We start from the raw sequence: 21,642 nt of genomic DNA on the forward strand, positions 1-21,642 counted from the left end.
TTGAAGACCGGTACAAAAAATTAGGAGAACTGATGGCTGACACCCTGGAATCCAAAGAAAGAGTGAGAAAAATCATAAAACCCAGACACAAAGGAAGAAACAGTCCTACATACTTTACTGACTCTGAGGGATTATAGCACAGATACAAAAACAATTGGCATTAGCAAATGTCCCTGAGTCATTAAGAAAATACTGAACTTTGTTCAATATATGTCATTTAATAAAACTCAGGGAGGGAGCTGTACACGGCACTCTTAAGATATTTTTATTAGACAGGATTAAAATATCATTCTGAGAACCCTTAGTCCCCTCATATGCTAGATTTCCTTTTCAAACATAATCTTGATGTTATAATAATATGTAACTTAAACCTCCCTTCCCTTCAAAACATCCTTGGTTCTACTCAAGGACCTCTAATTCCATAGTATCTTTTGTAGACACAGAAAGTATGCGTTTTCTTTGTCTTTGTGATGTATTACACCTCTCAGTGCAGAATTTTAATATATTCCACATATCATATCTTCCTGTTTCGGTTACAAAACAGTACAGAATTGGATCAGCAACACAATTTAAACTTGTTAATGCAACCGTGATTCTATACATTGTGTAAGTTTGCTTCCCAGACTTGCTGTGGTCTTTGAAGTACACATCATGCTCTAAAATGCAGCGAATCAGCAACATCACATGAAAGGGAGTAAAGCATAAGACAAAAGTAACTGTGATGCTGACCAGTAGTTTTATGATTCTCTTCTTCTCCTTGTTTTCCGTGGCTTTATTGTGCCGCACAGCTTGGTAGACTTTCCGGTTGCAGATCAGGATGGTGACCAAGGGTACTGCATAGCCTGTACACGTCCTGAACAAGTTGAGGTTGATTTGCCATTTCTCTAAAGGGTATCTGTCATAGCATAAAGTAAAATTAGATTTTTTGTCATCGCAATATTCAACAACTGTTTCATCTTCCCACAACATGACAGCATTGAAGATGGTTTCCAGTGTCCAGATGGACAGGCTGACCATGAGTGCAAATTTTCTTGTCCTTAGGAAAAAAAACTTCAAAGGGTAGACAACAGCCAAATACCTATCAATGGCAATGCAGGTGAGGAATGCTGTGCTGCTGTAAAAATTCATGTACATGAGAAAAGCACTCCCTTTGCACAAGGCAGGAGAGAAAGTCCAGTTGTCCTTATTCCAAGTGTAATCAATCCATAAAGGGAGAGTTAATGCATAGAGCAAATCTGATAGGGACAAACTGAAGAGGTAAATTCCTAGTTCACTTTCCTTCTTTGCTTGCAGGAAAGACACACACAGAGATCCAATATTGGCCGGAATGCTGACTATAATCACAAAGATGTAAACAATGGGAAACAAATAGTGATCCAGGTCATGCTGTTCTTCAATACATGTGCTGTTCATTTTTTTTTAAGGTAGCAATTATATTAGTTCTTAGAAAGTAAACAGAAAAGTCTTGTCTCGTTGTAGTTCGTTTTGAACATCGAATTCTCTTTTACTGAGAATTCTTTTTCAATTTTTCTTTGTTGTCTAAAGTTCTAATTAATTCATCGATGCTTTTAAAGGGTGGACGTAGATCAATTTTTACACAGATATCAGCAGTTGGAAGTCAAAATTCAGGCTCCTCGCAGTTGGCTAAAGAGGTCAATTGAATTTAATAAACAGAAGTCCGTGTGTTCATTATCACAGAATGCTGACAAGCAGCCCACAAGGATCAACTGAGGCATTTGTAAGTGTACGTGGAGAGTTGTCCGCAATTTGTTTTTCTTCACAAATCTCACAGTAGATTGGTGCAAACATAATATACAAGGCTTTGTTTTCACAGAGATTGGTATTTCCTTTTAAAATTCCTTTCTTTCTGTAATGAAAGATGAATTAAAATTGTTTAGATGTTTAAGATACATAAGTTCATTACAATCATGATTTTGAAATAGTCCCTTTTTGTTTCATTTATTGAAGATATTGAAAATGCATTAAGTTACAGTGAAGGTGTTTAAAATGGGAAAATTATCTTAGTGACTTCAGTAAATAAAGTCAAGCCAAGATATTTTACTTATTTCAAATAAGAATTACCTGAGGCATGCTAGATTAGAGTGAATTATATTTCTCAATGGACATAACCCAATAACACAAAACTCAAGTTAAAAAGCCATTTTAGCAGCTAAAGATAAAAAAAATCTGTTATTGACACTCCTCAAAAGAAGACATTCATACAGCCAACAGACACATGAAAAAATGTTCATCATCACTGGCCATCAGAGAAATGCAAATCAAAACCACAATGACATACCATCTCACACCAGTTACAATGGCAATCATTAAAAAATCAGGAAACACCAGGTGCTGGAGAGGATGTGGAGAAATAGGAACATTTTTACACTGTTGGTGGGACTGTAAACTAGTTCAACCATTGTAGAAAACAGTGTGGTGATTCCTCAAGGATCTAGAACTAGAAATACCATTCGACCCAGCCATCCCATTACTGGGGATATACCCAAAGGATTATAAGTCATGCTGCTATAAAGACACATGCACGTGTATGTTTATTGTGGCACTATTCACAATAGCAAAACTTGGAATCAACCCAAATGTCCATCAGTGACAGACTGGATTAAGAAAATGTGGCACATACACACCATGGAATACTATGCAGCCATAAAAAAGGATGAGTTTGTGTCCCTTGTAGGGACATGGATGCAGCTGGAAACCATCATTCTCAGCAAACTATCGCAAGAACAGAAAACCAAATACCGCATGTTCTCACTCATAGGTGGGAATTGAACAATGAGAACACTTGGACACAGGAAGGGCAGCATCACACACCGGGTCCTATTGTGGGGAGGGGGTAGTGGGGATGGATAGCATTAGGAGATATACCTAATGTAAATGACGAGTTAATGGGTGCAGCACACCAACGTGGCACATGTATACATATGTAACAAACCTGCACGTTGTGCACATGTACCCTAGAACTTAAAGTATAATAAAAGAAAAAAAAAATCTGTTATTTGTCTGTGATTGATAAATACTTTTGCATGTATGATCAACTGTATGGTTATATGATTTCAAATTTCTAATTTCATATGCAATCTAGGTGTATGGCATTTTCAAAACTCACCTTATTATCCAAAGAAATACTATAATAGAAATACAATAAAGTTTTAGAATTTTAAAATGTAGCAGTTTGTTAAATCTTAGCATATAATTAGACAATCCTACTTCTGTTTTCTTTTTGTTTCCTCTGTAGACTAACTCACTTTATTTTTCTTATACTTTTATAAATGAGAGGACAGAATGTTCACAATTCTGGGTAAAATCTTAGAATCATTAATTTCCATCTTTATATCTGATGGTTTATTAGGTTAGTGTCTTTTTTAAAGCTCTGATGTTATAGATTCACATAAAAGTAAAGGTTCTATCCTTCTCTCCATACTGGAGTAGAGAAATATTTTGTCTATATCCCTTTGCTGCTGAGGCTTACTGGTGGCTTAGATTATTCACCTGGTGAATACCTTCACAGAAAGCTTTGTAGAAACACTATTCAGGGCACCAGAATCACTCCGTCTCAACTGTTGATTAATCCTGAGCACAAAAAGACCTGCCATCACAAGTCACAAGAATCCTACTAGCAGAGTAAACCATATGGGAGAATATATCATATTTCACTCTTAAGCAGAGAACGAAAACTCCTGAAACCTTTTAGCTTTATCAACCTGAAAAACAGGAATAAAATGTGAAAAACAGCCTTTTAAATAAATAGGGAAGCTTCCAAAGGGGGGAAAAATTCATGATGGAAGAAAGGAGGTGGGAGCTGCTATCAGGGAGGTGAGTGAGCATTGGAGCTCTGGATGGCCTGAAGGCATATGAATCACCAGGGATCCAATCACTAGAGATCAGAGAAACTAGAGACAAAGCTTGGGCCTATGCAGGTAAGAAGGGGTCCTTGACCATCCCAAACACATGGGATCCAGGAACCTCTGCTGTCAGGGAAAGGGTGAACTAGAAAATAAACAAAATAACAAATTCCACAGAGATTTGCAGACAGTAGAGAAAAGATGGCAATTTCCCTGCCTCTGCTTGGTTTCTGTGAGGAGTTACAATAAAAAATTCTACCCTAAGTAGTTGTGGCCTGTGGGGTCCTCACTTGGAAACTAGGTCTGGGTCTACATTATTAGTTTGGTCCTGCAAACTTCAGGCCAACCTACATGTTCAGCTTCATTAGTCATCAGAGGAATTCAAACTAAAATTAAAATGATATACCACTACACACCCAACAGAGTAAATAAAATGAAAATAAGACAAAATATCAAGTGTTAGGGAGGAAATAGAACACCTTGACTCATATGCTGTTGATTAAAAAAATCATTTGGCACTTATGCATACCATATGATCCAGCAATTCCACATCTAGGTATGTGGTCAACATAAATGCATGCATATGTTAACCAAAAGACAGGTACTAGAATTAGAATATTCACAGTAACACTACTTGTAATATCCCCTAAATAGAATGCCCATTAGCAGTATAATAGATGAGTAAATTGGGATATAGTAACACTGTTGAAATCTACACCTCAATGAATAAATTATTGCTACATGCAATCACATGGTTGAAAATCACAAATATAATGCTGAGTGATAAAAAATGACACAAAACAGTATGCATTACCTGATACAAACCAGGCTAAGTTAATCTATGCTGTTAGGAGTCTGGGTAGTGGCTATCTTTGGGGAAAGGCTGGGTGCTGCTGGAAGAGGGCATGAGGAGGACTTCTGAGATTTGGTAATGTTCTATTTCTTGATAGGGGTGGCTGGTTCCATGAGCATGCTCAGTTTGTAGAAATGCATCAAGTTGTATACTTAGGATATGTGCATTTTGCTGCATGTGTTGTATTGCAATGAAAACATTAAAGAGTGGAATCAAAAGGCTGTGTGAGATGGCATGTAGAGCATCTTGACAACCAAACATCTGTTTTATCTGCAGATGGAACATACATGCCTTCCTAAGAATTGGATTTTATTTCTATCCTCATATATAAAATGTAATTGAGAGAAACAAAACAATAAATAAATAATTTACATAATTATGAAAATACATTCACCAAAAATAAAGGTTAACTATATATGAAAAAATAAATTCTAGGCTCCTGGAAGAAGTAGACACAGATCCCCCCTTGAACAAGTCCTCTTTAACTCGAGCTTCAAAGAATCCTACAGATAAGAGTTCCAACAAATATGACCTTATTCACACACACACACACACACACACACAGAGAAATAAGTAACTACGTGTGAGATTGAGCAGAAACAGCAAAGTAAATCAAATCCACAAAATTTTAGAGATAAAATTAATATAACACAAAATAAGTATGTTTAATAAATAGGGAAGCATGTTAAATAAATAGGGAAGCTTCCAAAGGGGGAAAAATTCGTGATGGAAGAAAGGAGGTGGGAGCTGCTATCAGGGAGGTGAGTGAGCGTTGGGGCTCTGCATGGCCTGAAGGTGTATGAAGGAACTCACTAGGGATCAGAGAAACTAGAGACTAGGTTTAAAGAAACAAAATAAGGGATTTAAAAACATGAGTAAGGAGGAAGAGATTATTAAAAAATGACAAGCCATATTTTTAGAAAGACTGAAAAAGACTTTCTAAACATAAAAAATACAATAATTTAAATTTAAAACTCAACACAGGGACTAACCAACTGATTAGATCCAGCTGAAGAGAAAATCAGTATTGTGCAGGAGAGAGATAAAGAAGTAACACAAAATTATCAGCATGTTAAGGACAGGGGAAAACATAAAAGAGATATGGAGAAAAGGTGAAAAGGGTAGCATATACATAATTGGAATTCCATAAAGATTGAAAAGAGAGAATGTTGAAAAGGCAATATTCACAAAGATGATGAGCTTTCTAGAACTGATGAAGGAATCCTGAGGATGGATGAAGAATCCTCATATATCTTCAATCCTCATGGAATCCACAGATTAATGAAGCTTAGAAAATCTCAAATAGGATTAAAAACACAAAAATGGAAACCTATACTTAGACACATTGCAATAAAATTGCAGTTCGCCAAAGACTAAGGAAAAAAGAGCCAGAGAGGAAAGATGGACTACCTATGAAGGATGGAATTGAGATGGACAAAGGACTTCTCAACCGCGATAATAGACAGCAGAAGATTAAAAGTTCCAAATTGCTAAGAAAATATATGTCATCCTATAATTATATACTCAACAGAACTAAATTTCAAGGACCAGAGGAAGAATTAGGACATTTTCAGATAAACTACCACTGAGAACATTTACATCCAAAATCCCCACTAAAGAAACTTCTAAAGGATATAATTGAAGTAGGAAAAGGACACTAGAGTAATGTCTGAGATGCAGGAAGGATTGAATCAGCCCCCGCGGATGGGACTCTGATGCACACACAACACGTCCAACACTAGGCTCGTGTGTCTTGGGGAGAACACCTGGACCATGAAAACATCCTTCCTTAAGACCAGGACCGAGAAAGTCGGGTAATGGGCAGTGTGTACCTCTTCCTCCTCTGTCTGTGTTACTCAATAAATAGGCATCATTTTCTTTAAAAATGGGATGATAGATTAAATGGAAAAAATGATTTTTAGAAAGGTTTATAAGGTTTTCAATGGAATACATTTCTCTAGCTGTAAAAGCATTTCCTGCCTTGACTTAACCACAAGACAGGATGGGTTGATGAAGCAGACAGAGGCCCTCTTCTCTGTAGTGACGCAGAGGCAGTACAGGCTTGTGGTTATGAGCGTGGGCTCTGGAGACAATTCAAATGCCTCTCAAAAGCACTCTGGGCCCATTTGTGTTTCTTCACCTCTCTAAGTTCCCGTTTTCACATGTGTAAGTTAGTACCCAGTTTCTAAGATTGTTGTGAGGGTTAAATGAAATGACATATGAAGCAAAGTTCATAGCACATGGGAAGCATTCACTGTAGGTTAGCTGGTAATATTGCTTTAATGACATTGGTAGTGTGCTCCAATCTTTGTGCTGTCCCCTACATTTCCTGAAAAGAAATAATCCTTAGCCATCTAGCCAGAGCATAGCAGAAAAGCTGGAGGTGCTCAGAGTGTGATTTGTATGGTAACATTTCACATATAATACCAAGCTCTGCAGATAATAGTTGTTCATTTAATTTGGGTGGATCTGAGATTTTCATGGAATACTGCATATAATTCCTATTACAGTATTCATATATCTTTTCAGATCTTATTTTGGCTCCTTTAATGAAATTTTGAGAAAATTGTTTTTAGAGCCAGAACTGAGAAATTTTGGTGAGTTTTTAATTTTTAAATTTTTACCAGATGTCAAAAAAGACAATCTACAGTATATTAAAGTGTATCTATTCTTGAACAGCTCTAAAAATAGTACAAATCATTGATGACGATGATCAAAAGTAAAATATTTTCCTACAGTGTTATAGAAAATGCTTGCTTTCATTTATCAGTTTAATAGTTACTTATTAAGACTCTACTATATATTTCAGGCACTGTGGTAGTCACTTATTAACTAATAATTATTACTTAACATTTATTAATACTGGAAATATTCATTCCTAACATCACATTTTTTTCCGATGGATATAAAAAATATTTACTGGACCATTGTACAGATGAGGGATTGGTGCCAGATAGCCCTAAAGCCAGGAGGTGGTGGTCAGCTTCTTCCTAAATACTGAATCAAGTTTGCCAAAGCACTCTTTCCTGGAAAGAAAATAAAGTATGAACAACCCCCTTTTTCTATATCTATAGTTTTACCTAATTAGTTCTAAATTTAAAGTTTGGCCCTTTACCACTGCTCAAAGTAGAGGAAACCCTGTGTCTTCCTCATTTCTTTCTCTCTTATAATAATTTGCATCACTACATTTATACAGCCTAAACCAGGTAGAATGTTGCGAACATCGCTGACAATTATACCAAAGCATGTTATCTATTTTAAAATCTTATTTTATTTTTTAATCTTACACTTACCCATGTTTCTTCGGGTGATGCGTTTGTTGACTGAGGAGCTTGATAAATCTGTGCCTGCATCAAGTCAAGAAGAGAAACCAACACTGCTGAGGGGACAGGAAATTGCACTCATATTTCACCACAAACCAATGAGGAAGTAGCATCTCAATGAGAAGGACGTGCATTATCCAAGTTTGAAGCCAAAACTCTCTTAAATACTTTTAAAGATGTTTCTAGTTATTTTTTTACCGTACTGTAATTTTTATAACTCACTTGTCTCATTGCATCTTAATTTCAAGTGTGTACAGATATAATATGCCCCTTACTTAATGGAATATATAGTAAATATTTTATTTCTTTATTCATTCATTAATTCAATCATTCATTCACTCATCATGCCAGCAGTGTGCGGGGAGATGTATACGAACTGGTTATCAACCCAAAGGAGTTTTTTTTTTTTAACCTAGTAAAGGAGAAAGACATGTTTAATAGTGATTGTAATGCAATGGCAAAATGAAGAAGTACTTCAAGAGGGGAACAGATAAAATAGAATGAGCCATTTGGATGTGTGAGATAGGGGAGGATATTGTAGACAGATTCAGGGTGATGAAGTTCCTGGGAGAAAAACAGAAAAGGGAGAATTGAGGCTGAGGGGTTTAATGATGGCTGTTGTGCTGTTTAAGGCTGGGATTAAGGTAGCCAACTTCATACAGTCTTTTTTTTTTTTTTTTTTTTTGAGAGACTAATGGGATTGGATATATAGTATTTGATTGTAGAACTATTTTCTCCTTTGAGTTTCCTCTTGGAAACAGAGATGGCTAGGAGCAGTTGAACTAACTAGCTGAGACAAATAATTTTATGAAACTTGAAAATTTTATTTGAGAAAGATTTTTATTGTTATTACAAAACCTCTTGTACTTTAGCAAGTTAAAGTTAATGCCAAATCTATAAGCGGTTTAATATGAAGTGAAATTAGCTCCTATAACTTTCTTGCTATTGATATATAAAAAAGTCAGAAATATCACTTTTGAATCTTGCCCTCACAAACTTTTATTATAAATGAAGGGAAAATATTATTTAAAATAACATAATTGATTTGGGATGAAAATATTTAACCCAATTTTAAAGATGTAATCAGGACATTTTGAATCTGTGTTTGTAAAATGACATTAAGGGTTGGTGGTGGTGGTGGTGGCTTTTTTTTTCTTTTTTTCTCCTACCCGAGATGGAAAAGATGAGGCTGTATATAAGCAAGGCTTTTCATATTGAAGTTGATCAGGGTATATCAGGAATTTTCAATACTTCCTTTGTAGGTCTTTCTTTAAGAATAATAAAACTAATACTTTACATTTATAAAGTACAGGAAAGTTTATAAAGTAATTTAGCATATAGTAAATCATAAATCAGAATGTTACTGAAATAATAAAATTTATAAAGTAAAAAATTAATAAGTGTCTTGAACTTTTACAAAAATGAAAGTAATGATTTCAGTTTACTCGAGACTCTAATTCAAAATTCTCATTTTTGCTTGGTTTTGTACATCTGCTTATCTGTGGTCTCTATACACGGGATATCTTTTTTTAAGTTCGGGGTACAAGGGCATTGTTATGTAGGTATTTCATTACTCTCATGATCTCTTACTTTATCTGAATAGACTATACTTCTGCTTTTAGGGAAAGGATATTTTTTCACGTCCATATCAAATATGCATGTGGTTTGCTTTTCAAAAAAAAAAAGGTTGTAGTTAAGAAACATAAGAAACACAAACTTTCATTTCTCCTGATTTAACAGGAGAAAAAGCTGGAGCTGAGCTATGCTAACACCTTGCCAACTCTACACAATAAGAAATTTACCAGCTTTTAAGAATTTTGCTTCTTAATATGGAAAATATGGCAATACTGTATTTTCAATGATAGGGCTATCTTTTATAATGAATGGTTACAAATTTTAAATCAATGAGTCACTGTGACATTTTAACAACGTAACGCGAGATAATAAGTAGTAGTAGATAATAAGTAGTAAGTAGTAGTAGATAATAAGACAATAAGTAGTTATTCAGAACACTGCCTTAAAGGGGTTGGCAATTCTGACCAGTCCATTATTTGGTCTTCTTGTGGTCACAAACTGGGGACCCAACACTGGCCAGTTGGGCTACTCATTGTGTAATGGGGAGAAGATTGTGGATCCAATTCTCCATGGGGCAGACAGTGCAAGAGTGTGTTCTGCTGATGAAGGCGTCCTTTGTGAGACCACACTATCTGCTAGGTGTAGTTTCACTAGTCAAAGCAGCAACTAAATATGGCAAGGTAAGATTTTGAAATAATGCTGTATTTTCCCAGCCACATTTCTTTTCACTCTAGCCCTACCCTGACACTATCAGTGAACCATTTTGCATTTATTGCCTCGAGGAAATTTCTGGCACAAGCAGGGAAAAAAAAGAAGACAATGTGAGTTTTGAGTTTCAAAAGATTTAGGGAACTCAAGGCCACGGAAAAGACTGAGGCACAGACACTACGCTTGGGAGAATATGTGTTGAAATAAAGTAAAACTTCCCAGCCCCCAAAACTGAAAAAGATTGTCCTGCTTGGTGGGGGTTGGGTTTACCGTTGTGAGAGAGGAAGTATGTTCAAGAGCTTAGATGTGGTCAGTGCTTGAGAAAGGGGCCCTGCATCTTGATTGCTGTCCTCACTTCCAAGCAAGCCCTGAGGTAGGGGTGGGTGACAAACACCCTAGATGAGTTGTGTGATCTGGGGAGGAGTGAACCTGTTCCTCATTTCCAAGGAGAGACTCAGGAGTATGTTCCTGAGAGACCTCACTGTTGTAGTTGGGTATGGTTTGTTTGTCTTTACAAAGCTGGTGTTGATTTGATTCCCAGTGTGGCAGTAGTGGGAGGTGGGGCCCAGTGGGAGATGTTTGGGCAATGGGGGTAGATCCCTCCTTAATGGCTTGGTGCTGTTCTGAAGTAGTGAGTGAGTTCTCTCTCTGGATTAGTTATCTCAGGAATAGATTAGTTCTCGACAGAGTGGGCTGTTGTAAGTGAAGGGGTGACCTGCCCCTCCACACCTGTGGGCGTTTCTCGTTAGGTGGAACAAGAGACTTGAGAAAAGAAATGAGACACAGAGACAAAGTATAGAGAAAGAAAAAGTGGGCCCAGGGGACCGGCGCTCAGCATACAGAGGACCCACGCTGGCACTGGTCTCTGAGTTCCCTTAGTATTTATTGATAATTATCTTTACCATCTTAGAAAAAAGGGAAGTAGCAGGATAATAGGATCATCGTAGGTCAGCAGTAAGACATATGAATAAAGATCTCTGTGACACAAGTTTAAGGAAAAGTGCTGTGCCTTGATATGCATATGCAAACATCTCCATAAACCTTTTTAGTGCATAAAGAGCAGCATTGCGCTAGCAAGTCCCACCTTTCGCCGTAAGGCGGTTTTCTCCTTTCTCAGTAAACAGAACAAACAATCGGGTTTTACACCGAGATGTTCCATTGCCCAGGGACGGGCAGGAGACAGATGCTTTTCTCTATCCCAACTGCCAAGAGGACTTCTTTCCTCTTACACTAGTCCTCAGCACAGACCCTTCACGGGTGTCAGACTTGGGGACGATTAGGTCTTTCTCTTCCCTCGAGGCCATATTTCAGACTATCACATGGGGAGAAACCTTGGACAATACCTAGCTTTCCTAGGCAGAGGTCCCTGCGACCTTTGGCAGTGTACTGTCCCTGGGTACTTGAGATTAGGAGAATGGTGATGACTTTTCACAAGCATACTGCCTTCAGGCACTTGTTTAACAAAGCACACCCTGCACAGCCCAAAATCCTTTAAACCTTGAGCCACCACAGCACATGTCTCTTGCAAGGACAGGGTTGGGGGTAGGGTCACAGATTAACAGCATCTCAAAAACAGAACAAGATGGAGTCTCTTATGTCTACTTCTTTCTATATAGACATAGTAACAGGCTGATCTCTCTTTCTTTTCCTCACAGTAAGAGCCTGGATACCTCTCTGGCCCTCTCTGCATGTGTCCACTTTCCTTTGGACTTTCTCTGCCATGCTGTCTCACACCACATGCAAAAATTAACTCAAAATGGGTTAAGACTTAAATGTAAGACCTGAAACTGTAAAGCTGGTAGAAGAAATCATAGAAGAAAACTCCATGACATTGGTCTGGGCAATGAGGTTTTGGATATGGTCCCCAAAGCACAGGCAACAAAAGTGAAAATAGAGAAATGGAATTACATTAAACTAAAAAGCTTCTGCATATCCAAAGAAACAGTCAACAGAGTAAAGAGACAACCTACAGAATGAGATAAAATATTTGCAAGCCACACATCTCAGGGGTTAATATCCAAAATAAATAAGGAACTCAGCTCAATAGCAAGAAAATAAATAACCTGATTAAAAATGGGCAAAGGAGCTGAATAGACTCAGAATACTCTGAATAGACTCTGAATAGACTCAGAATTTCTCAGAATACATATAAAAGGCCAACAGGTATATTAAAAAATGCTCAAAATCACTAATCATAAGGGAAATGCAAATTGAAAACATAATATCACCTCACACTTGTTAGAATTGCTGTTATCAAAAAGAGGAAAGAAGATGTTGTCAGGGATATAGAGAAAAGGGAACCCATGCACACTGTTGGTGAGAATGTAAATTAGTTTAGCCATTGTGGAAAACCTGCAGTTCCTCAAAAAATTAAAAATGGAACTGCCATGTGATTCAGCAATCTCACTACGGGGTATATTTCTGTTGGAGAGCATTGTAACAGATGTTTCAAAAATATTTTGAGTGGTGAGAACCTCTTGTACAGTCATTTTCTTCATGCCTGGGGCCTGGAGCTAGGTGGATTCTAAAATTCTTTTCCTGGCAGGAGTGCAATAAAGTAGGTATTTGCAATCCAAGGAAGAGTAGAAATATCATAGGTAAAGCATAGGAGGACAATACAATTTCCTGGTATTCCTTGATTTGCGCAAATCTATGCTGTAACAATTACCAGCAAAAGGACTACAGGTGGTGAAGGCAATTTTTACAGTGGAGAAATGCAGACACAGAGACTGACACTTCTTAGCAATTACCACATCAGCTTTGGATCATAACCTGGTGTGTCCATCAGGGTTCCTTGCTGCAGGTAACAGAAACCATCTGTGGGTAACCTGAGAAGAAAATGAATGACTTAGAAAGAAAGAAATCAGGATATGGAACAAATTGATGCAGAAACTTCAGAATAAGACTTGTAAAATGGGTTAGAGTCAAAGGACCAAATAGACAGCCAGGTCACTCTGTCTGTGCATTCAGGTGAGAATGGCACTGCTTGATCACGCTGCTTTAGGTATCTGAGGCCACCGCTGATGAAGCCTCTATGCAGCTGCCTCTTCTGGACTCTGATATGGCTCTTGTGGGATTTCTCAACTGTGCATACATCTAGTTACTCTTCCAAGGTCAAATCTGCAGGTTCAAGGAACTGATTGAGAAAGCCTGGTCATTGTCAGAGCCTGTACTTCTAGGGACAGTAAGAGAGAGGATCTAGTTCCTTTACTTCTGAAGGAGGCAGAATTCTCCTTCACACCAAGACTCTCACTATGAGGAATCAGCCACACACGACATGGATTTGGATGACTGTAGACAACAACCTAGCAAAAAGAAAAATTGAGACCAATAGAAAGACAGGAATAATCTGTTTTTGCAGAATTAATTGTGGGGAAAGCAGCAAACTCAAAAGTTGTACTATAGTTACATAGGTATGTCATTTATGTTATTATTTATATAATAAGCACTCATATAACACATAGGATGTGTGGGTCACTCTTCTAAGTGCTATATAAATATTAGCTTGTCCAATGTTCACATTAATGTATTGCCATCATTCTCTCTATTTTATGGATGGGTAAACTGAAGCCCAAAGAAGTTATGTAACTTAACCAAAATTACACTGCTACAAAGCCATTGGAGAAAGATTTGAAGCCAGGCAACCTGGGGCTCCAGGGCGAATATTCTAACTACTATACTACATTGCTCTTTGCTATAGAAGTTTTTATTTGTAGTTATACTTAAGAAAATGTTCAGTAAGCAATTTATAATTTATTTCATTAGGTGGATTCTGTCCTCTGAATTACTTTCATTTTGTTTATGTAAAATCCTGAATTAATAGAGCCTTATAACATATTTTAGAGAGAAGTCACTGAACAGGGCAGTGTAACTAACAGTTGCAATCAAGAAACATGTCCAGAGTTGAAAGACCAGACAAATGGCAGATGTTGAATATATACTGAAAGGAATGTAAGTCATTCTCCCATAAAGACACATGCAAGTGGATGGTCATTTCAGCACTATTTGCAATAGCAAAGACATGGAATCAACCTAAATCTCCATCAATGGTCTATCAGTGAATAAAGAAAATGCGTTACATATACAACATGGAATACTCTGCAGCTATAAAAAAAAAATGAGAAGCCGGGTGCTGTGGCTCATACCTGTAATCCCAGCACTTTGGGAAGCCGAGGCGGGCAGATCACGAGGTCAGGAGTTCGAGACCAGCCTGACCAACATGGTGAAACCCCGTCTCTATTAAAAATACAAAAATTAGCCAGGTGTGGTGGTGCACACCTGTAATCCCAGCTACTCAGGAGGCTGAGTGAGGAGAATCGCTTGAACCTGGGAGGTGGAGATTGCAGTGAGCCGAGATTATACCACTGCACTCCAGCCTGGATGATAGAGCAAGAGTCTGTCTCAAAAAAAAAAAAAAAAAAGAAAAAGAAAAATTAGATCACGTTCTTTGTAGTAACATGAATGAAGCTGGAGGTCATTACCCTAAGAAGACTAACACAGGAACAGAAAATCAAATACTACATATTCTCACAAGTCAGAGCTAAACATCGAGTACATAAGGACACAAACAACAATGAAACAACAGGCACTGGGGCTGACTTAAGGGTGGAGGGTGGGGGGCAGGGGAGGATCAAAAAACTACCTATCGAGTACTATGCTTATTACCTGGGTAATGAAATAATCTGTACATCAATCCTAGGACATACAATTTACCTTTGTAACAAACCTGCACATGTACCCTGAACCTAAAATAAAAGTTAAAAAATATAGCAGATGTTACAGGACAGTTCGAGAAAACACTCTACACTCTTATGTCCCAGGGGATTCCTACTTTAAGAACTCAATTATACTTGAAGGTCAAAGCTCTGGGCAATCCAATAAATATGCACATCAGGTCCTCTGTTCACCCTGGGTTCTTAATGTACATTAGATTTGCCTTTAGTTCAATTCAACTAATATTTATTGAGTACTTAGCATAGTTTGGGCACTGTGCTTAAGATGTACAAATAAGAAATAAACCTGGCCTCTGCCCTAGAATTTCTGACAGCCTAATACCAAAAACATGGAATCAACCTAAATGCCCATCGATGGTAGATTGAAGGGGAGGTAGACTGGTTTATAAAAGTAAAGCCTTTTCCTGAAGTGAGACAACAGACTACTATCATACTGTTTTATGACAGTCTTGGGGAAAGAAAAAAGAAAAAAAAATCCAGACTGCTATTAGAGTTTATCAATACATTTTCATTAAAAGGCAAGATCTCTGATTCCTCTTAAGAGACTATTTGATTTTGGTCACATTATTTTATTTAGAAAAAGGAGAGATGTGGGGTGGCTGAGGTGTAGTTGTGATACTTAGAAACACTTGTTATTTAAGAGAAAAATCATCGTGTTTCCTTTGGTAGACCATTTACGAACACTAGAATGGTACAGAGGTCAGTGTGGCCCCTGAGCAACGATAACATGCAAATTCTTGAAGTGTTTCAGATTAAACAGAGAGACAGAAACACTGTCATTACTTTTTAAACTCATTTAAAATCTGAAAACCGGGACCTTCCTTTCTTACCGTCTTATCTCACTGACCCTGATCCACAGACGCAAGGGAAGCTAAGCATATGATCACTTGTGGGATAACTGTCATTTTTCCTTATCTCACATCGTGAGTACATTTGAGGGCTGTGCCCAGTACTCCAAGGATCTCTGTCAGCTTGTATTTATTGGCCTTTTATTAGAAACTTTCTTGCCTCATGTCTGGTCTCATGAATATAGATCAGAAATTAGAAACAAAAAATATTTATCTGGTAAGCAATTTCTTTGGTAACTGAACTAATAGGAACTACTGGGACTTCTGGGAGTGAGGCTACCTTTTCCTTTAGAGTTTGTTTCCTCTTTTGTAGATTTCACACATTGCTCAAATATTTGTGGCATGCATTCCAACTACAAGGTGCAACTGAGGGCGGAGAAAAGGGAAAACTTAGTTGGGCAGACAGCTAAAGTTGGTCTTTGGTAAAATTCTTTTAAACAGAAAGACAGCCTGAAAAATCAAGCTACAGGCACAAATAGAGTGGCCTGGGGAAAACTCAGGCAACAGCTGCACTGATAAAGAAAGTAAGGCCCAGCATAGAAGCCTTTTGTTCTTTGGGTGATTAGCAGGTTCCTAGGAAAAAGTTTCTCCCCTTTTTCAGGCACATACATGGTGGGCTCAATGGGAACTTGCATGGGGGTGGAGAGGGTGCTTACCTAGAACCCACAGTTACACAAAAAAGAGAAGCTGAACTTTATCCTTACCCAAGACATACCCACAGCTGCACAGATAAGGGGAGTTGCACAGATAGCTTTACAGTAAGTTACACGAACAGCTACAGAGATGAGAGGAGTTTCTTATAAAAGCTTTTGGATTCAACTGTAATAGTGGCAACCCATCTGGGACCCCTCTCCGCTGCAGACAGCTTTCTTCTTTCATATAATAAACTCTCTCTTCAACATCACTCTGGTGTCCACACTCCTTAATTCTTTTGGTTGTGAGACAAGCTTGGATAACACCTCAGACAACGAGACCACTGACCACTGACCCGTTTGACAATGACGTGCTACAGGATGGTGTACGCTGGGTATTCATACATCATCATGCAACTTCCTAACTTTATGTGTAAGGTGGTTTCCTCTGTTATCACCTTGGTATTTCCCATCTAGTCACGGTATTACATGGGTCTTACGCGCTTGTTAAGAGCTGGTAAGAGAAGCTTAACATTCACTTGATCGAATGGTTACTATGGCTTGTATCCACAGGAGCTCCAGCTCATGCTTAATATATTGTGTTAGAACAAATGGATCAGAGTGAATTCTGTAACAGTAAATCCACAGAACTGGAAAATTACTGACTTGCATCATAAACTGGTTGCAGTGGGAAGGCAGAGAGTTCAGATTGGTGTTGTACTGGGGAAAGAAGAAACCAAAGAAAATAAGTGGTTCACACACAGGGGACTATTTAACTGATCCAAGCCAGAAGACTACTGAGGGTGAAGGGAGCATTATCAATAATTACGTTCAGACAAAAGTTGTGACTGTCCTTAGTAAACCAGGATAGATGTAATTTAAAAAGAAAGAAAGAACAAACATAGCTAATGTACATTCAGGGATATCAGAGGACCTGATGTACATATTTATTGGATTGCCCAGAGTTTTGACCTTCAAGTATAATTGAGTCCTTGAAACTTAGATTTAGGTTTGTGGTTAAGGGGCAAAACAATCAGATTCCAAATAGGGTTCCACAGACAAATCCCACAGGTCCTAAAGTCTCTGGGTCTTTTCCTTGCCATTGTGGTACCTCAGGGGCTTGTGTAGGCAATGACAACCAGCTCCATACTTCTGCTAAGAGAAATTTGGGGATCAGAAAATCTTTCTCTGCAGCTCTTCAGAGTCTCTTTAATTTACTTCAATAACAAGGAAATCAGAAATCTCAGGACAGTGCTGGATGTGGCAGAAATTCCAGGGCAATTCACGACTTTCCTACCAATTTAGAGTTATCTGTCTGGAATCACTTCAACTGACAGTGGAAGATAGTTTATAAAATTGTAGGGGAGGCAAAATTTCACCTTCATCCCTGTAGGGTCCCAGCAGGGCCCTAGTATTAAATCGATTTAAGATATTTATGGACTGTCAGGAGAGAACCACACGAATTTGTTTATTTTAAATGGCAGGGGGGGTCTCACTAAAAAAACAAAAACAAAAACAAAACCTAAAGCAGTAGTTAAGAGTCAACTGCTTATAGAGTGAAATGGACAAAAAACAGTAAGTTGTGAAACATAAGGCGAAGGGGCTTGGGCTAGAGTAATTAACTGGGTAGAGAAGTGACTAGAAAGATAGGGATTAACAAATTTTGTTTGGACAGATTTCCCTCGACTTCAACTTTCTGTCCTTGAAGAATGCTATTTTATAGGGAAGACATCTTTCACATGGGAATTTCATCTCCTCCTTTTAAGACACATAATATCCATCAGAGTGATCTTGCACCTGCTGTTTTTAAGCGCCTTTAATTTAAAATAGTCAATATGCCACAGCAGCATATTTTGAGGTGGTATATTATTAACTCCTTCAAGGCTAAAAGCCTTGAATATGCCGGGGTAGTTTCCAGACTGGAGAACCTTCTCAGCTAACATTTGCCACTTGTGGAATGCATTCCATGTACTGAGTGCTTATTAACTTTTCTCTCAGTCCCTCACTGCTGCTCTTCTCGCCTCATCTCATATAAGGGAAAGCTCAGGCTCCAAAAGCAAACTGATTCCACCAAGATAACAATGGAACTGGGACCTGGGGTCCAAGCCCGGTCCTCGCACAAGGTAGATACTCCCTGAGATGCTGGGGAAGAGCCATGGTAGGGCCACTCATTGCCCTCTTCCCTGGGCAGACCTTGGACATCCACCTTCCCTGCGTTAAAGTGCTCCACTAGGTGACGTCGGAAGAGAAGTACATGTGAAATCCCGCGGCTGACCACAGACAGGCGAGCAGTAAGAAAAAGCTCGCCGCTTCCTTCCTCAACCCTGCGCTGGCTGCGTCAGTGGCCCTTGATCCGCACTCAAAATGGCGGCGGCGGCGTCAGCGTCAGCGGCCTCCTGCCCGTACCTATCGTGGCGGCGACGGGACCCGCCTCCCTGGGCGCCGGAGTCATGTGACCCACACAATGGCTGAGTGGCTACTCTCGGCTTCCCGGCAACGCCGAGTGAAAGCCATGACGGCCGCCGCGGGTTCGGCGGGCCGCGCCGCGGTGCCCTTCCTGCTGTGTGCGCTGCTGGCGCCCGGCGGCGCGTACGTGCTCGACGACTCCGACGGGCTGGGCCGGGAGTTCGACGGCATCGGCGCGGTCAGCGGCGGCGGGGTGAGCGGCGAGCTGCGGGGATACGCGGGGGGCGACAAGAGCCCGCCCCGTGAGGCCCGCCCCACAACCCCCCGCGGCGTTGCCGTGCGTTTCGACCCGCTCCACCTTCGGCCAGTGCGGCCGAAGGTGCCCGTCAGCAGGCGGTTGGGGCGGGTGCGCTGCGGGGCTGGGACGGGTGCTTTCTCGTTTAACACGAACCACAGAGGCAGTTAGGTTTGAACGAATGAGGATCCGGAGGTCCAGAGAGTAAAGTGACAGGTCTAAGCAGTGAAGAAGCCGGGGCTGGTCCTAGTCCCAGGCAATGGGGCCCAGGCTGTCTTCATCTCGGAGATGGCAGTCGGGCAGCGTCGCTCCAGAAAGGGCCAGGGAGTGCGGGAGCGTCCGTGTGTGAAAGAGAACGCCCCAGCGGGATACTTTGGCTGTGTCTCTTCCTTTTGGGGGAGTTGGTGGGTGGTGGAGCCGTAAGTCCCGGGCAGTTGTTAGTGCAGGGTAAGGATGGGCTTCTCCGGAGACGGTAGCGCCGAATAGGATTTTGTTTGTAGGCACGACTGGTGCCTCAAGGTGTCTTTAAAAGGAATATAAGGGAGCGGCCTGAAACTACCAGGTACTCCCTCTGGGCCCACGGGCTTCATGGTGGCCAACCTTTGGGTGAGAAGGTTTTTGTTTTTTGTTTTTTGTACCTGAAATTACATCTAGGGCTAATTCTTTTTGAAAATGTTAACGTTGAACTCGGGTTTTTGGGATTGAGTTGGATGGAGCTTGCATCCTTACATTCAACTCAGAACAAGCTTGAATGCCTGCTGCTAGGATGACCTGGTCGGTAGTCTGACCACATGATATAACCTGCTAGGGGAAATTTTTTTCCCCCTGGAGTTAGCTGATCCTTTTTGATTTTATGTTTTTATTCCCTAATTTGCAATCTCTGCAGCAGTGCTGATGTGTGTTTCAGGGGAAACCTGTGGGTCGATGAGCTAATGCATTTATTCTTTGCTACTACTATTCTCCTTTTTATGTTTTTCGTCTAAACCTGAAACAGCCAATATTTCATGAAATGGGGCCCCATCTTTTTTATAGCTTTACTTGTGATACTAAATCTAGTGTAAGAGCTTACCGAAAAATGGAAGTCTTTGTTTCCATTAGATTTATTAAGCCCAGTTTAAAATTACTAAGATGAGAAGAATCATTTCATAATTAGGAAACTCCTATGTAATCTGATAGAATATACAACAATTATTAGTATCCCTGTATAGTGCATTACTCCTCGTAGGAACTCACTAAATAATGAAAATTATTGCAACATTATATTTGCATACCACATTAAACTTCTTTGTGGAGTCCTTGGTCCCTAGCCCAAGTTGTGGCAGTAAGTGTTTAGAATGCTGTCATTTAATCTTTATGTCAGAGAGGGAAAGCAGTATGGTACAGTAAGTAGTTAAGAATGTAGGGCCAGGCGCGGTGGCTCACGCCTGTAATCCCAGCGCTTTGGGAGGCCGAGGGGGGTGGATCACAAGGTCAGGAGATCAAGACTACCCTGGCTAACATGGTGAAAACCCGTCTCTACTAAAAATACAAACAATTAGCCGGTCGCGGTGGCATGCGCCTGTAGTCCCCAGCTACTTGGGAGTCTGAGGCAGGAGAATCGCTTGAACCCGGGAGGCAGAGGTTGCAGTGAGCCGAGATCGCACCATTGCACTCCAGCCTGGGCAACAGAGTGAGACTGCGTTCAAAAAACAAAACAAAACAAAACCCAAAACCCAAAACCAAACAAAACATAAAGAATATAGACTAAAGAGAAGATTGCCAAGAGTGTATTCTGCGTTCTGCCACTTCACTGTATGACCTTGGCAGGTTATCTATTATAACTCCTCTCTGTCTCACTTTCTTTTTTTGGGATACAGTTATGTACCCACATGGTAGGAGCATCGTGAGGATAGACCTGAAGTCCTTAGGATGATGTCTTTCACGTTACTGATTTTGGTTAATAACCAGTTTCAGAGATTAGGGAGGAGGAAGTTATTTCAAGGCCACTGGATGATGAAATGTTCCCAGGGCTTTTTTCCTGTGCCTGTAAACAGTTCCAGGCCTCATTCAGGCAGTGTGGTTGGTAATCCTATGATTTGTTATTGCTTGATGGTGCATTTTAACATTTGGTTATATTGCCTTTGACTTATGCTGTTGTGTTAGGTGTGGCTATAGGTTTGCAATAGCATAATTGGTGTGTTTGCCTAAAGCCGATACTTTCTCTGTTAAACGTGGGAGTGCATAGAAGGCAGAATAAACCCTAGACAACAAAGTGCACAGTTTTAATGGCATAGTGTAGGACAGGAAGCATTGTTTACCTAGGGTCAAGGATATATTAGTGTGCCTATACAGTGTTCATTTAAAGATTGCCTATTTTGATATTGGAGCCCCTGCTAGGTTGTAAGGTCTTTGAGAAATATGTATTTT

At 39.7% G+C, this 21,642-nt stretch overlaps 2 protein-coding genes across 18 annotated transcripts in view; one reads left to right on the forward strand and one right to left on the reverse strand.

Annotated features, from left to right (window-relative positions):
* Nucleotides 1-244: 244 nt before the first annotated feature.
* On the reverse strand, nt 245-19,079 carry LOC105467588 (G protein-coupled receptor 65). 10 transcript variants are annotated; one of them, XM_011717320.3, is made up of 4 exons: nt 18,942-19,079; nt 13,095-13,150; nt 8,010-8,063; nt 245-1,867 (listed from the first exon to the last, which is right to left on the reverse strand). In XM_011717320.3, exon 4 carries the CDS (start codon nt 1,411-1,413, stop codon nt 400-402), a length of 1,014 nt encoding a protein of 337 aa, XP_011715622.1. In that variant the 5' UTR covers nt 1,414-1,867; nt 8,010-8,063; nt 13,095-13,150; nt 18,942-19,079; the 3' UTR covers nt 245-399. The 10 variants fall into 10 exon arrangements, with proteins under 10 accessions (XP_011715622.1, XP_011715618.1, XP_070955868.1 ...); XM_011717316.3 differs by having other exon boundaries at nt 13,073-13,150; XM_071099767.1 differs by having other exon boundaries at nt 13,057-13,150.
* LOC105467587 (galactosylceramidase) overlaps nt 18,963-21,642 on the forward strand; it is a 59,275-nt gene continuing 56,595 nt past the window's right edge. For 2 of the 8 annotated variants that reach the window (XR_978979.3, XM_011717308.3), the window contains exon 1: nt 18,963-19,194. Coding sequence is in view for 2 of the 8 variants with exons in the window: in XM_011717308.3 (XP_011715610.1) it covers nt 19,000-19,194 (195 nt within the window). In the remaining 6 variants the exon portion in view is untranslated. Of the gene's footprint in view, nt 19,195-19,271; nt 19,843-21,008; nt 21,043-21,642 lie in introns of those variants that run through there. The other 6 variants (XM_011717312.3, XM_011717310.2, XM_024788447.2 and 3 more) reach the window with 6 other exon arrangements.

The sequence above is a fragment of the Macaca nemestrina genome, chromosome 7, assembly GCF_043159975.1.
Source record: "Macaca nemestrina isolate mMacNem1 chromosome 7, mMacNem.hap1, whole genome shotgun sequence".
NCBI classification, from domain to species: Eukaryota; Metazoa; Chordata; class Mammalia; order Primates; family Cercopithecidae; genus Macaca; species Macaca nemestrina.

What these genes read in the sequence shown, in the direction of transcription:
- LOC105467588 (XM_011717320.3), bottom strand. Translation starts at nt 1,413, where the DNA reads ATGAACAGCACATGTATTGAAGAACAGCATGACCTGGATCACTATTTG.